General features: G+C 32.2%; 1 protein-coding gene across 4 annotated transcripts in view; it reads left to right on the top strand.

Annotated features, from left to right (window-relative positions):
* Positions 1-16,659, top strand: part of LOC145243959 (uncharacterized) — a 125,908-nt gene that overhangs the window by 81,289 nt on the left and 27,960 nt on the right. For all 4 annotated transcript variants that reach the window (XM_080107087.1, XM_080107088.1, XM_080107086.1 and 1 more), the window contains 4 exons: positions 2,225-2,254; positions 4,325-4,360; positions 9,178-9,213; positions 15,095-15,130. In XM_080107087.1, coding sequence (XP_079963213.1) covers positions 2,225-2,254; positions 4,325-4,360; positions 9,178-9,213; positions 15,095-15,130 — 138 coding nt within the window. The remainder of the gene's footprint in view (positions 1-2,224; positions 2,255-4,324; positions 4,361-9,177; positions 9,214-15,094; positions 15,131-16,659) is intronic.

The following is a 16,659-nucleotide window of genomic DNA, read 5'->3' as shown; positions in this document are numbered from 1 at the left end:
ACGGGCTTGTCTAAATCGATATTGTTTGTCAGTCAGAAGTTTAGCATCTGTAAGATGATACATAATAATGATACCAATTAATCAAGACTCCATGAAGTTGAATTTCTTCTTAAGATCTCTTTAGCTTAAGCCTAGAATATGAGATATTTTCTAGAATCAAAAGACAAAAAGGATTTTGGTTAAAATTAGAATAAGAATTCTAGATATAAGGTTTGGTAGCGTTATATATTGACTTTAATCGTCATAAGGGGACACAAAAGTAGTGCAAAACTGTTTTTTTTTTTAAATTAATTTAGTGCTTGTGTAGATTGGTGATCTTTTAAATCCCTGCATTTCAGGTGAAAACATTATTATGTATTTACGTACCATATGGAAACTGGTGTAAACTAAAAGATTACGAAAAGTGATCCAGTAGAAGATGTGCTAGATATATTTTACCAAAAAAATCGTAAATTACATTCTGCTTAAAAATGTCAAACCCATAATTCAATTCAAGTCAAGTCAATTTAAGTCAAAGAAGATAAGCCAGTTTGTTATTGCAAATTAATCGCACAATCTATGGTCCTCCCACGTAAAACTTTCGTGAAAAACACTCGTCTAGCTGAAACCACTATCAATAATTTCCTCCGCTCTTTATCTGTGCCTACACCTAAACGTAGATTCCATGAACAAACCTTCTTTAGAACTGCATGCCTGTGGAACTCTCTTCCGTTTTCCTGCTTTCCAGCTGACTATGATTCAGTCGTTTTCAAGTCCAATGTAAACAAGTTCTTGATGAGTCATTAAATAACATTTTTCCGTTAAAACATAAGATAAAACTCGATAATTCAATACATTCTATTTTTATGTGTAATTATTTTTTTCTACTGAATCATTTTTCATAATTTTTCAAATTTATAATTATTTTGACATGACACGTGAGTATGTAATAATGTTTTCACCTGAAATGTGTTGGTTTAAAAAATTACTAAATCTATACATGCATGATTAATTTTACTCGTTTTGTTATTTTACTAGTTTTTTATAAGACTCTTTATTAGCCATTATGTTTGCCTAATTACTTCATTAACATTGTCTTCACAACATTAATTTATTTATAGAAAATTTTTCTTGGAATATATATTTCCCCCCTCTTCTTCCTTTCTCTTGAGTTTGCTTCACTGCTGCTGATGTTGTTGGTATTGTGACTTATACGTGAAATGTATTGATGTGCTATCATCTTTCAGTCTAAACAGGACGTTAAAATGTTGAAGTGAACTTATCTAAGTTACCTGGCGAAGTTTATAATGTTGAAGTTACTGCGTCTAAATTAGCTGATGAATTTGTATCTCACTGAGAGAAATCTATTTCAAGTAACCCGAGAAATCTGTCGGGGAATTGGCAGTTAAAAATATGTCGGAAAAATATCAGCTTGCAGGAGAGAAAACACATGTAGGAAATATTCTCACTAGGAAAGATTGAATCGCTATAACTAGATATTTTCTTCTAAGGCTTAAAGAAAATGGATACGTCTGAAGTTGCAATTTTTCTGAGTCAAAAGAAAAGAAGATTTCTATTCTGACCAGATTCAAAGAAGGAACTAGAAAGTTGTTTTTCTGAACTCCTTGCCTCTTGAGATAACGTTATATGAAGAACTAGGTGTATTTTTTTTTCAGGTTATTCCTTCAAAGAAATGAGGAAATAAATTCCTCGCTATAAATGCACACTCCCAGAACATTATTTCAGATAATAATTTATCTTTGTCTGCAGATATTTCAACTAATCTACACAAGAGGACTTTTATTTAAACAAAAAGACATTACAAAATGTAAGCTTAAATTGCAAACAAAGGGCGCAAACTCTTTTCGACTTTGCTAAGGTATTTCGACCTTTCTAAAAAGTATCCTACGTTGAGTGAAATCTCATATCACAACAGTAAGTAAAAAAAGGTCTTCTCAACCAGTCTTTCTTTCTTTCTTTCTATCTTTCGTAATTGTTACCACACAAAGGATTTTCTTTGTAGCTGAGAGCAAAATCTTAGCAGCAGACAGCTCGCAAACCTTTTTTGGCTCTAAATTTCTTCTTTTTTTTCTTTTCCTAATAAAATTGTTTGTTTGTTTTTATCCACAAAGTCTTTTCTCTTGGTCTTTTTTGTTGCTTGTCTTTATCTTTGTATTGGAAACGTTTTCATGCATCGAATTGACCTTCATTAGAAGTGATGATAATAATTTTGTCATATTTTCAGACTGATCTTATCGATTTCGGAGCTTCTGTGGTAAGTCAATTCTCCTATTCAGTTATTCGTTTCTTTTATTGTGCAATGTCTCAATCGCTAATGTCGTTTTCTGTGTTTTGAAATTTTCACGATTTTATTATTCTTATTTATTCTATCACCTATTTTATATTCAAACTCAGCAGAAATCCATTTATTATTCTACTTTAGGCATTATACAATAATTTCTAATCAACTTTTAATGGAAAACAAGAAGAAATGTCCATTGTAGTGAGAGAGTTAACGTAGTTAATGTACCAACTGTACAAAAATTAGTTTTTAATTCTGAAATGATGAACAGTTTTTATTAAATCACTTTAATTAATGTTAATATCGATGGAACTATTATAGAGAGAAAAAAAATCTATTACACATAGGGGTAAAAAATAAAAAGCGGACAATAAAATTGCAAATAAATAAAACCAAACAATAATTTCCTATGAACTGTTAAAAAAATAGTGATGCAAATTAAGTATTCAAATGACTGTCTTATTTAAAAAATACCATGTTGCATTATCGAATTAAATAAATAATAATTAATTAAATAAATAAATATTTAATTAAATAATAATGTGATAATATGGGGATGACAGATTAAAAATAAACTACCACATTTATTCAATTGAATATATAACTATACTTGATCAGCAAACTTTATGCATATTTAATTAAAAGTGACGGACAAGCTTTGAGATCAATGTTGCCCTATAAGTACTTCATACATTCGGATCAATAAAGTTTTCATTCGATGTAGGCCAACAAAACTGGTCAAGGTTTCTGTCTCTTAGTACTTCCAGTTAACATTATAGCCATTGTCAAAGGATCATTATTTTTCAGCAAGAATCCACTGTTGCGGGTGATATTAGTTCAAGTTCCTCAAAAGTCGCTCATACTGTGAAAGGATTCAAAAGAAAAACATAAGTCATTATTTAATAGAAACGAAATATATTGAAAAGGAAGAGAAAAACAACATATAAAGAGGTTGGTTATATATCAGTCCGACTAGCAAGTGTGTATAACTTTTGCATAATGTCGAGAGGCATATTCTCGTGGTTTAAAAAAATTGGAAGTCTTTGGATGTCTCCGATTCAATGTTTGGAAGCATTGAGGAATTCAGCTGCTGACCAAACTTCAAGTATACGGAGCTGTGATTCTTACCATCTTCATGTATGCCTGAGAAACTTGGAACGTAATATGCTAGCCATGCCAACAAACTGAACCATTTTCACATAACCTCCTCCATAGATTGTTGAAAATCAAATGACAGGACAAAATACTACACACACAGATTTTATCCCGATCAAACCTCTTGTCAGTACATGTTGCAGCAGTGTCAGGTGTGTTGGATGAGTCTTATATACCACATGCCAGATTTAAGCCTCCTAAAAGAGCTTTATACTAAGCTGTTCAAAGGAAAAAGAACCACAGGAGAACAGCAGAAATGGTTTAAGGTCTCCCTCAAACAGTTTGGGTTGTCTTCTAACTCGTGGGTAAACTAGCTCAAGACAAGTCTTCCTGGCATAGCGCAAGCCACAAAAGGGCTGCAATTGTTTAATCTGCATTGAAGAATATGAGAAAAGGTATTATTAAAAAAGACAGAGCTATAAAATCATCCTACAGGTGTCCCACATGCAGGAGATATTTCAGAGTTCGACTTGGACTGATAAGGCATCTCCAGACCCACAGAACAATTGCATGATCATGGTCATCTTCACAAGCTACGGACAAACATCATCATATAGCCATAATTCTTGTTGCACGTCATGGGAGAAACGTTTAAATGACGTGAAACCATTTTGAGCAGAAACATTTTAGTAACCACTTAATATTCAGTTATTTGCTCTGGCATTTGTTAAGTGAAAGTATTTTCGATTGTTGGAAAGATTTTTGATATTGAAAGAAGTAGATTAGCGATATTAAATCCATATTTATTTAAGGAAGTATATATATTTGCATTGTGTGTGTATGTATTGGTCCTGATAGCTTTTGGGTTCTGTATGTCTTTGCATTAATTTTATCGTGTTCCATATAAATATTTTCATTTAAATACTTTCCTCTCTTTTTAATTTCCAGGATGATCACACTGGACGTGTCAAAGAGCTTCATCCCGTAAGTAAAAAATTGTTAGAATTTACCAAATCCTCAAGAATTTCATTCAAATTGAACAGTAAGGAATTTATTCATGTCATTAATAAATGTTTAATTAATATGAAAAACGTTTTCGATTAGATTTTATATACGAATAAACACTTAATTCAGTTTCACATCAGAAAATATATCTAATTCAATATCCTAAAAACACTGCAAAGTTATATTTCTGTTAAATAAAGTTCAAATTGCTTATATAAACAATTGTTTATTCGAAAGTTATTTTATATACTTGCTGTAAATTTTCACCATTTTATAAACAGTTATTCCAATATTAGAACCCCTACATTAAAGGAACACGACATCAAACAAAAATAAAATCTGCAGTGCTCTAAAAAATATCTGAGAGTTGTGATAGACAGGTGACCTCTTGATAGTCAACGTGTGAGTGTATGTATTGGTAATTACCTGCCCTTTTCTCTTCCCTGCAACGTCTTTCCCACAGAAGAGAGGGTGCTAGCATGTCTTTGTTCTATTGTTTATTTTCATGGCAAGTGCTCGTCTAAGCTTCAATCTATGGTCCCCCCTTGCTAAACTTTCATAAAACCACTTGTCTAGCTAAAACCACTATCAATAATTTCTCCCACTTTCTATCTATATCTAAACCTAAACACTGATTCCATGAACAAAGTTTCTTTCCTAGAACTGCCTGCTTGGGGAACTCTGTTCCACTGGCCTGCTTTGTAGCTAACTACATTATGACCGTCTTCAAGTCCAATGTAAACAAGTTCTTGTTGTACTGTCTCCTTAAATAATAAGATTGTACCAAATTTTCACTACTGAATATGCTATTGTCCCAAAGACTACCGTATACTCATTAATCCTTCCCCTTGAGTGGCCTTAATAAGAAGCGACTCCTTTTTAGAAAAAAAGCAGGTTTCAAAAATTCAAAAAGTTAAAGAGCTGCAAAGATGGGAGGGGTACCATTTGGCGCACCCCTCACATATGGTGAAGTATCTATAGAGTAAATGCGCTATGTGCAAGTCTATAAATGGGCCACAAGTAATATTTGTTACTATAAGAATCTGAAAAAAATCTTTATAATGTATGTACTTGTCACTGCATGAAAATGTCATATTCCAAAAATTACGTAAATCGATCAAGTAGTTTTTTTTTTTATTTAATAAAATCAAATATTATCGGACGTATTATCGAAGTTTCGCCATTCCGCCATCTTGTTTGAGAGATAACGCCACTAACGACACCTAGCGGATATATAGGTCAACAAGGGCAGAACATGCAGACCATCGAATATTTTATCAATCAAGCAGTTTGTTTTTTGTTTTGTTTTTTTTTTAAGAAAATCAATTTTTTTTTTTTTTAAGAAAAAACAAATTTTACGATTTTTAGGGATAATAAATAAATAAATTGACTTCTTTTAATAAAGAGAATGTGTCTTTTAATAAAGAAAATGTGGAGGGCAGACCATCGACTATTTTTAGTTTGTTTTTTTTTTTTCGTAAATGTCGAAAACCCTTTTTGATTGATAAAATATTCGATGGTCTGCATGTTCTGCCCTTGTTGACCTATATATCTGCTAGGTGTCGTTAGTGGCGTTATCTCTCAAACAAGATGGCGGAATGGCGAAACTTCAATAATACGTCCGATAATATTTGATTTTCTTAAATAAAAAAAAACTACTTGATCGATTTACATCATTTTTGGAATATGACATTTTCATGCAGTGACGAGTACGTACATTATAAAGATTTTTTTCAGATTCTTATAGTAACAAATATTACTTGTGGGCCATTTATAGACTTGCACCATGCGTTATTATGGTGTTTGTTGAGTGATATTAGGAACTAGCTAAGTCAGATTCGCTTGCAATAGTTTATCATAACTGGACTTCCCCCTTCCCTTATTCAGCCTTGTGCCACATCTTTATTAATTTGCTTTTGTAATTTATTGAAAATGAATATTTTCTTGGAGTCAATTTCGATTACCTGTGCATATAATATGTGTCAGAAACAATCATCAACTAAGATTAAAGAATCTAATGATGTAACAAAAAGAATTTGTATATAAACCTTTTTGTAAAATGATAAATCCAAATAATAAAACAAAAGTTTTTAAGTGATTTTTACACTGATTAAGATTATTAGAATATAACTAAAAAAAAATCAATTTAAGAAGTGAGAACAGCTAAGTGGTTAACGACAGAGACTAAAAACCTGCCTGTACTACGTTCAAATCCAGTTCATTCATTTTCATCAAAGCCACGCCTGATTTTGTATCTAACCCTCTGGAGAGGAGGTAAACAAAATAACTACAAGATCAACGTAATTTCCCACCATAATGTTTCATTTTACTTCAGTTAAAGTTTTCAAAAATCAAGGGGCAACCTTTCCTTAAATAAAATTTAAAAAAAAACGTTATTCATAATTTTTCGTTTTTTTTTTTTTAGCAATTTTACTAGTCTGTCATGCTTTAGTTTAACATAACATACTTACTAGTCTGTCATGCCTAAGTTTAAAACGTGCTAGTTTGTCATACTTAAGTTTGAAATAACATTTTGCTAGTCTATTATGCTTAAGTTTAAAATAACATACTTGCTAATTTATCATGCTAAAGTTTAAAATATTTTGCTAGTTTGCCATGCTTATATTTGAAATAGCATTTTGTAAGTCTGTCATGCTTAAGTTTGAAGCAGTAATTTTACTAGTCTGTCATGTTTGGGGTTAAAATAACAAACTTGCTATTCTGGCATGCTCAAGTTTGAAATAACGGTTTAACTAGTCTGTCTTGCTTAAGTTTTAGGTAAACCAAGGAAAACTTTTAAACATCAAAAAAGAAAATCTGAATATCATTTTTTTTTCTTTTTGTCCAGTCAGTTCACAGTTGTATTCAATTGATCAGTGTTAAGCTGGAAACAGTACTTTCGTCTGTCTGTTATGTTTAAGTTTGAAATATCATTTTCGTCGATCAATGCTTTTTTTTACAAAGGGGTCACCACTTATCAAGGCCCGGAGGTCACTCAAGGATAAGGGTTATTGAGTGTACAGTAGTCAATGGGATAATTTCTTAGTAATCGTTAGTAGAAATTTGGTAAATTGGATTATTTAATGGGACTATTCATCAAGAATTTGTTTACATTGGACTTGAAGACAATAAAATTGTAATCAGCTGGAAAACAAACCAACGGAAGAGAGTTTCACATGTGTGCAGTTCTGAAAAAGAAGCTTTGTTCATGGAATCTACGTTTCGGTTTAGGCGCAGATAAAGAGTGGGGAAAATTATTGACAGTGAATTCAGCTAGATGGGTGTTTTTCATGAAAGATTGGTGAGGGGGGGACCATAGATTAGAGCTCAAATTAGCACTTGGCATGGAAATAATGATAAAGCAGAGACAGGCTCGCAATGTCTCTTCTGTGGGAAAGAGGTTGCAGGGAAGAGAAAAGGGCATCCCCCCTCACTAAGCTACAAAGTCTATTTTGAACTCTGTCAAGGCAGGATAAGCTGCTTCTAGCAGCTCCTGCCCAGATATGGCAACAGTACTCCATCATTGGATGTACTTGGCTCTTATATAGATAGAGAATGCATCAGGAGTGAGATATCTACTGGAGCCGTAGAAAGATTCCACCATTTTTCCAGTGACCTTGGCAACGAATTTTATGTATGTGTTCCATTTCAGATCAGGAGGAAAGGTCAAGCCCAAAAGATTGTCAAAACATGGAGCCTCCCCAGGACGAGAACCATTCATTCAATTGATGCCAGATGGGGATCAGAGCATTGATGATGTAAAGATAGAAGCTTGGTTTTAGACGCATTAAAAGTAACCAGCCACCTCTTTCCCCATTGTACTACGTGCTCAAGATCAGAGGAGAGAGAATCAGAGAGAACTCGGTCATTTATTGCCTTTGATGCGTTGCCATAGATGGTAGTGTCATCAGCATAAATGTTTACAAATGATCTATGTGTTTTGGGAGATCATTGATGTAGATCAAGAAGAGAGTTGGGCCAAGGATGAACCCCTGAGGAACTCCAGCATTAATACTGAGAGTTTCCGATTTCTGCCCAGCAACCACTACTCTTATGAGCCTATCAGAGAGAAATGATTTAATAATTGAGAAGAGATTTCCAGCTATACTGTAGCTTGAAATCTTGTGAAGTAGGCCTTTATGCCATACCCTATCAAAGGCCTTAGATATGTCAAGAGCAATTGTCCTAGAAAAGAAACTTTTGTCGAGAGATTTGCTAATCCTATGAGATATAACCGTTAGCACATCTGCTGTAGATCTAGTAGAACGGAAACCATATTGCATGTCACTAAGAAGGTTATTTCTGCTGAGGTGGTTGACTATTTCTTTATTTAACACGGATTCAAGCAACTTACTCATAACGCACAGGAGACTTATTGGTCTGTACTAAGAGGGAGATGACCGATCACCTGAATTCTTAAATACAAGGCATACTGATGAGGTTTTCCAGGGTGTTGGGAACCAATTCTCCTTAAGACAACACTTAAACAGCTTTTAAGTATGGGGGATAGTTCTGGTTGAAGCTTTTTCAACACTATAATAGGAATGCTTTACTGATTTTCCTTAGTCAGTGTCAAGTTTTAAATAGCATTTTCATCTGTCTGCCATGCATAGTTCGAAACAGCATTTTCGTTAGTTAGTTTGAAATAGCACCTAATTTTACTAATTTCGATTCAAAGAATTTACTAATCAATTTTAATGTTTTTTTACATATAGAGTAACCTTGAATGAAAACTGTGTTTCCCAATTGAACATTTAATATTACATGTTTTTATTTGTTGTTTTATTATTTTTCAGGAAGAAGATCAAAGTGGACAGGAATATGATAGGGGTGTAAGTTGTATATTTCTAATTGATTTTATAATAAAGAAAATGTGATGTAATGAAATATAGTTAGATTGTTTGAATAAAAAAAAAAATGAGTTTCCAATGACAGTTGTTTAGTTTTTGTAAATAAAGACAAAAAAAGTCAATGAACCGAATGTAGGGTCAACAGTCATCTATTATATAAATAAAGGGCGATTGTCTGTGTGTTTGTGTCTTTATAAGTTTAGCTAAAAGAGCAAAAATTACTAACCAAAGACCCACAATTTTTTTTATCAGTGTTGCTTAGGATGTATAAAATTTAGGTTTGTTTGTTTCGTTTTACAGTATTTCAACTCTTTTGGGATTATTTAATGTCGAATCCAAGTTGTTTACATATTTAAATATTTATTCATGGTGTTTGGTTTGGTTGTTTTGTACAGGGAAACTGTTGTTTTTGTTTTTGATTTTACAGAACGCTGTTGAGCTTTGCAAAGAGAAAGAAAAAAACAATGACATAAATGTTTGTTGCATTTTAAACCAGGTAGCCAGTATCTTTAGACGGCCTGATCTGGTAGCACCAGATAAAATTTAGGGGGATGCATTTAAAAGGGATAGCTATGGTAAATTAATTATATCCTTATTTCTTTTCAACAAATGAAAACAAGAGAGAGGAATGGGTTGGGCAGAAGTGAAAGAGAGAATTAGAAAAAGAGGGAATAATGGGGGGAGGGAAAGAGAGAAAAATAAGGAGACTGCATGAGAGAGATGAGAGATAAAAGTTTTAATTCTAAATATACTACATATACTATTTAACTTCTATTTAGTTTTTGATAATCATGGACAACGCCAGGTAGCCTTGCTTGTGTAACATAAAATATTAATGTATATTATGGCGTATGATAGACGGTCCATTAATGGACTGGAGTTCAAATGCTTTTTTGTAATTGTAAAAAAGAATTGGTTTTCTTCTCTCTTGCTTTGTTTTTTACTCTTTTTCATCCCAAACAAGGCATATTGCCATGTGGACATAAGGGGCTACTATCTAGGATTATGCCAAACAGGGGACTGTGGGGAGTTAAGCAGCAAGATCTGCTCACATTATATTGAAACTTCTGCAGGTAAGTACAGTCAACGAAGCAAGAAACAGGGAGGGATTTCCAACAGTATAGAGATGAGATTTTGCTGCTTGTCAAGTTAGTCGAGGATATGTACGTCGAGTGGGCACAAGCACTATGAGTTCATCAGAGCACATTCCATTAACGTACTTGTACAACTTATACAATATATTATAAAGATGGGACAGAAGTTAAAGCTTGGATGATAGTGCAGAATCTGTTTGGTGGGTAACTTTTTTAATCTTGTCCAGAAGCGAAAGACTAGTGGCCGGCAGTGTGAGGCTTATTAGATTTGAGACTTTTTTTGGAACTTAGTGATCACTTTGCTGATTAATCAGTAATCGGTTGATTAATCAATAACCAGACAATTAATTACTTTTCTCTTTCCTATTAAATTTAAATAATTTCATCATTACCAAGTAACTCATGAGATAGCTTTGACACATTACCACAGTAACTACCAATTGGACTTGCCATCTATTAAATCTCTGGCTGCTTTTATGACGTTTTGCATTTTTTTTTTATTTTGCTTTATTAAATGAAATAACAAAATACAAAGTACAATTTCTCATTCTTAAATAAATATAATTAAACAACTAGATAGAAAAAAAAGAAATTACAAACAAACTATAAAGTACAAATTCCAGTTTTTAAGTGAATAACTATAAACTAAGGTTCTGCTTCCACTTCAGGATGGTGTGGTCGTTACTTCTGCTCTGCACCTGATGCTGCTCTACTTCTATTCTTGCTGCCTGCTTATCATTTAAAGTTGGATACTCTTAAGTTGTAATGTAGAAATATTACTGTCTCTCCATTATCAGCCTGTTCCTCATAGGTTCATACACATTACCACTTGTACTAAAGAGTCTCTACGGATAAAGGTGGTGCACTTACATATTTTAAAGCCACTCAGAAATGGTAAGGGTTTCTGTGTCTCTCCACCACAGAAATAGATCATTACCTCTTGCAAGTAGTGATAAAGCTATATAATGGTTAAGTCATTTTGTGCACTTATGGGTAAGGGATTTACACCTTTTGAGTTTAGATTGTGCTTCTTGTATATCTGTTGTACTTGCAGTTCCAGTCTCAAGCCTCTAAGAAGTTTGAATCTTGAAGCTAATTTATCAAACAAACTTGAAATTGATGCAGTTTTACTTTTACTTTGATCTTTTTTTTTTTAGCAGAGCTTGAAGAAGTGCATCCTGATTCTGCTTCATTTATTATCAGTAGAAAGTAGATGTAGAATCCGATCCTTAATAGTGTTTTCCATGTCATTATTTTGAAATTTAAATTTGAATCATGGATCTATGAAAGTAGACACACATAAGGTTTTATCGTTTAACTAGCAATCGGTGCCCGGCGTTGCCCAGGTGTTTTGAGGTGTATGCTGAGAAAAAAATACGGTCAATTTTTTTAAACTTTGACCCCTATTATGACCTCTTAACATTTATTGTTTAGGGATCAAGTAAAGTTAATAAGTTAGATCCATGTCCAAGGAATCTATATCTAAAATATCACGTGTTTAGACCCAAAATTGTAGGAGGAGTTTGGTAGAGTTCTCAAAGGTCAAATCGTTGAATATTGACCACTTAATCGCCAAATTTCTGTCGAAAACCTATCACATCGATTTTCCCAAATCTCAGTACCCTGTATATCAAATTTCGAATCTCTAGGCTTAAAATTGACAGAGTTTTAGCGTAGGGAAATGCACACAGACGCACAGACACACACAGACACTATCACTTATATATATATATATATATATATATATATATATATATATATATATATATATATATAAACATAAACATCATATATATAAGGATAATAGTACGCCATATATACAACAAAAGACCATTATTTACTGAAGTGAAAGGAAAACCCGGGGGAACTTTACCCAAAAATAAATCTATATTTTTTTGTGTGTATTGCTAGTCTTATCAATACCCCTTTTTTCTATTTATTTAAAAAGAAAATACAACTTTGTTATTTATGAGTCGTGGAATTGCATTCATCTACAAAAGATCTAGCTAATGTGCATATTTGTTATCGTTTTTAATTAATTCCCTATTAGTTTTTTTTTTTTCGGTTCTCTTATACGATGATCATCTTTATTTAACTATTACATGTAATTATATTCATACAGATATTCTATATGATTTATATTTGCGTAATATTTGCGTAGAAATGAAGAAAATCAAATTTACTGTGTATTTATCGTGTATTAGCGTGGCCTTCGTTATAAAGACGTTTTAAGACGGTCTTGGTGTTAGTCAGTGGGCTTGGTTGCCATAACAACGTGATGTAGCCAAGGACGGTAGTGGACGTGAGTGTGTGTGCGTGTGTGCGCGTGTGCTGGAAATTATAGTAGTCCTAATAACGTTTGTTTTCGTGTTGTCTGTACATGTGTACGGCTAATGCCAGAGTGTGTGTGTGTGTGCCCGTGTGTGCGCGTGTGCTGGGAATGGATCACAACGTTTGTTTTTGTGCTATGTTTATATTATACATATTGTTTCGTATCTTATCAACTTTTTCGAATCTATGTGTACAGTAATACAACCCCGTTTTTCGAGCTGAATAAATATGTTACATTGAATAAAAACACGAAAAATATATCCAGTTTGGTAGAAAAGTAACTTATCTTGCCTTTGATAACATTTATTTGTTATATATTTGTTTTTTGACAACTTTTTCGAATCTATGTGTACAGTAATACAAACCCGAAATGAAAAGACCATGAGTGAACGCGCATTTTTTTTTTAGTTTAGTTTCATATATATATATATATATATATATATATATATATATATATATATATATATATATATATATATATATATATATATATATAAGTATTTTTAAATTTTATCTTTCTAGCTTTAAAAAAAGTTTTAAAATTTTATCAGCCGGCATAATTTATTTTTAAATATTGAAAAATTTCAGGAAAATTAATTTTTGCTAGATTTTCAAAACATTGTTTTCGTGTTGTGTGTACGTGTGTGCGGCTAACACCAGAATGGCGGCCGTGATGTCGGAGGTTGGATTGTTAGACTGTGTAAGTTTGTAAGATTGTGTAAGTTTCGTATTTTTGTAATTTGTAAATAACAAGTTAGGAAAAAATTAAACCCTTCCAAGATGGACAATAAATAAAGCCATAATATTTTATGGTAAAGTAAAGAGCCTACGAACCATAGTTTTTTAGGAGATGTGATTATTGGATTAACCAATCAGAAATCGTCTGTGGCACACACATCTCTGTTTTTATAGATATATAGATTAGGATGAAAATCTTGTTTCCACTGATTCACAGAATTGTCTAAGAGTGTTAAGAAGGATTACACTAAATTTAGAAATATCTGAATTAGATTGGACAGCTTTTGTACCTCAGAGCTAAAATTGTAGGTGTTATCATTGATATAGTTGAAATTCTGTATATATATATATATATATATATATATATATATATATATATATATATATATATATATATATAAGAACAAGTAGTTAATAAAACATGTAAAAAATACGTTGAAAAAGAGTTAAAAACATATTTAATTTTAAAAAGGAAGCACAAAATAAATTGATGGTACTTAATCCACGGAGTTTCGAAGAAATACTTTCCTTCTCATCAGAGGGTAGGATTTAGCAAAACGTGGGATCGGATTTTGCTTGCAAAAGTATTTAATGAAACTACAAATAACTCATAGATCTTACTTAATATATATATATATATATATATATATATATATATATATATATATAAGAAATAGAGAGATGTATGAATACTTGTATGTATAGATGGCAAGGGGAAGACGTGATCTTAGTCTCCATGTTGGATTTCATGATCTTTATTAGTTGTAATCTTCCTAATAAAGAAGACTCCAGCTAATAAAGAATGGATGAACTGATGATCACCAATCCTATAGAACATTTATAATCTCAAGCCCGCGTTTTACTATCCATACATAAACAATTGATTCAATTATCCGTTGTTATTATTTACATAAACGTTTACATTGAAAATAATTGACATACAAGGTATTTTTTGTTTGTATTCATTTTTGACCTTACATGGAAACTTACCATATTAATCTTATCTACATTTAAGTGTGATTATATTGCTTAGGCTGTTGCGCTGCACGGGTTTCTTGGTGCAGGAAAGCCTTCTACTCTAATAGTTTCTTCCCTCAGACTGGTAGACTTTAGAATTCCTTTTCTGTTTCCTGCTTCTATGACTATACTAAACTGCAGAAGTTTAAATCTAATGTGAACAGACATCTCGCTGCTCATTCCTCTATAGTACCTTGTTAGACATCCCAAACAAGGTATATTGCCACTTGGACATAATGGACTACTATTTCGGATCATATCAAACAGAGTACTGTGGGAAGTTAACCAGCGGGTGGCAATATGCCATGTTTTGTGTCAAAAAGTGTACAGAATAAAATAATTTAAAAAATAAACATTATTTATACAAACGTTTGAATCGAAAATAAAAATAACCAAAAAGTTATTTTTGTCTACATTCTTTGAAGAGGAGAATTTTCATTATTATTTGCTATTTCTCGGCCGTTTACGCCTACGGCATTCTTCAGGCGCCTTTCTGGTATTTCGAACCCAACCCTATTTTTGGTTTTGTTCAAAACTTGATGACGGTTCTCGAGTTCAACTTCAGTCACTTACAGAAAACCAGAAAGCAAAGCCATAAAAACATTATTATCATTTGTGAACCAAGATGAGGAAACCAGTCTGAAAAAAATGTAAATAATAAATATTTTCTTTTTTTATTGTAGACTAAAGACGCCAGTTTTCCTGAAATTTCTCATCCTGTAAGTAAAATATTTATTCATTAGTTATTTTTTCTTTTAAGGAGAGGGAGAGTGGGTTAATTGATCAGACATCTTCTTTTTTTTTCCTTTTTAGGAGTGGGTAACATAATCAAACTTTTCTGTCTTTACTAGAATATACCCCACTAATCCTACCAGATTATCCCATTACTACATAGAACCATGTTAACACTAGTCAACGACTCTTTTCACCTTTCGCCTTTAACTTCTATTTGTTTTTATTTCACTTTACCTTATTTTTTATGTTTATCCACTATTTTAAAGTTTTTCCACAACTTATTTCTTTTCTTTTTACTCTTTATTGTTTGTTACTTGTATAGATTACTTGTATCGTCACTTTCATTGGACTATAATTAATTAATTAATTAATTAATTAGTTTAATGAAATCCCATAACATATAGTAACTACTCCCTTAAGTGTACTCTATGGTCTTTTACCCATCCTACAAAAGCCCTTGTCTAAGATATGATTATCTAATAATCCCCTATACAACCCTCTCTCCCCTTCCAATGTATGCCCTATACATTATACTGTAGTCCCTTGTTACTAAATTGATCAATAAATCTATATACATCAGTATATATTTTTCTATTATTAATATATTTCTCTCTTGTATAAGCAATGAAATCAAAAGGATGTAGTGTTTACCTGATATACGCAATGGTAAACTTCAATCTAATATAAATACAAGTATTTATATATAGATAATTTAATCCCAACCGAATAAAAACGCTCAATACGCAATAGAGAGTAGAGCTTATTATAAGAGAAAGAAAATTAAAACTGTAAGTTGACTTTGTAAATTGTTTTTTGGAGTATTCAGTCGAACAATGAATTTTGATTGTAAAGTTCAACTTAAAGTTTTAATTTTCTTTCTCTTATGTATATATATATATATATATATATATATATATATATATATATATATATATATATATATATATACTATAATATAAAGGACCTCTGTGTGTGTGTGTGTGTGTGTGTGTGTGTGTGTGTGTGTGTGTGTGTGTGTGTGTGTGAGTTCCCTATGGTTGGGTAGATGTTTATGAAATTTCACATGAAGGTACTGTATGTGCCTGGCAGTGTACTTAAGTTTTTATCAGAATGTCTTTGGTAAGTAGCGACAATCGATAATCAGAATAATCCGATGAAAGAAGGAATATGTGATTTTGACCAAAGCTAACAACTTTACACAGCCTAACATCACTAGTGCCTCTGAGAAGTTTTGCTACCACAAAAGCTGAAAAGCCCGACGTATAAAATCAACAGTATGTTCTTTGATATGAAAGGGGCACATTCGAAATGAATGTTTCTGTTTAAAGCACAACTGCACCATGATATTTGACTATTTCATTTTAAACTTAAATTCAAGCACACAACCAGTTAGACCAGGCATATAAACTCAACATTAAGTTCTTTGATACGACAGGGGCGAATTCGAAATAATGTTCCTGTTTAGAGCACAATTGAAGCATGATACTTGACGTTTGCATTCTAAACTTTGATT

This window comes from Euprymna scolopes, chromosome 22 (assembly GCF_053919585.1).
Source record: "Euprymna scolopes isolate OS-2025 chromosome 22, ASM5391958v1, whole genome shotgun sequence".
In the NCBI taxonomy this organism is placed as follows: Eukaryota; Metazoa; Mollusca; class Cephalopoda; order Sepiida; family Sepiolidae; genus Euprymna; species Euprymna scolopes.
Note: the sequence above shows the minus strand (reverse complement) of the source record. Positions and strands in the feature narration are given on the sequence as shown.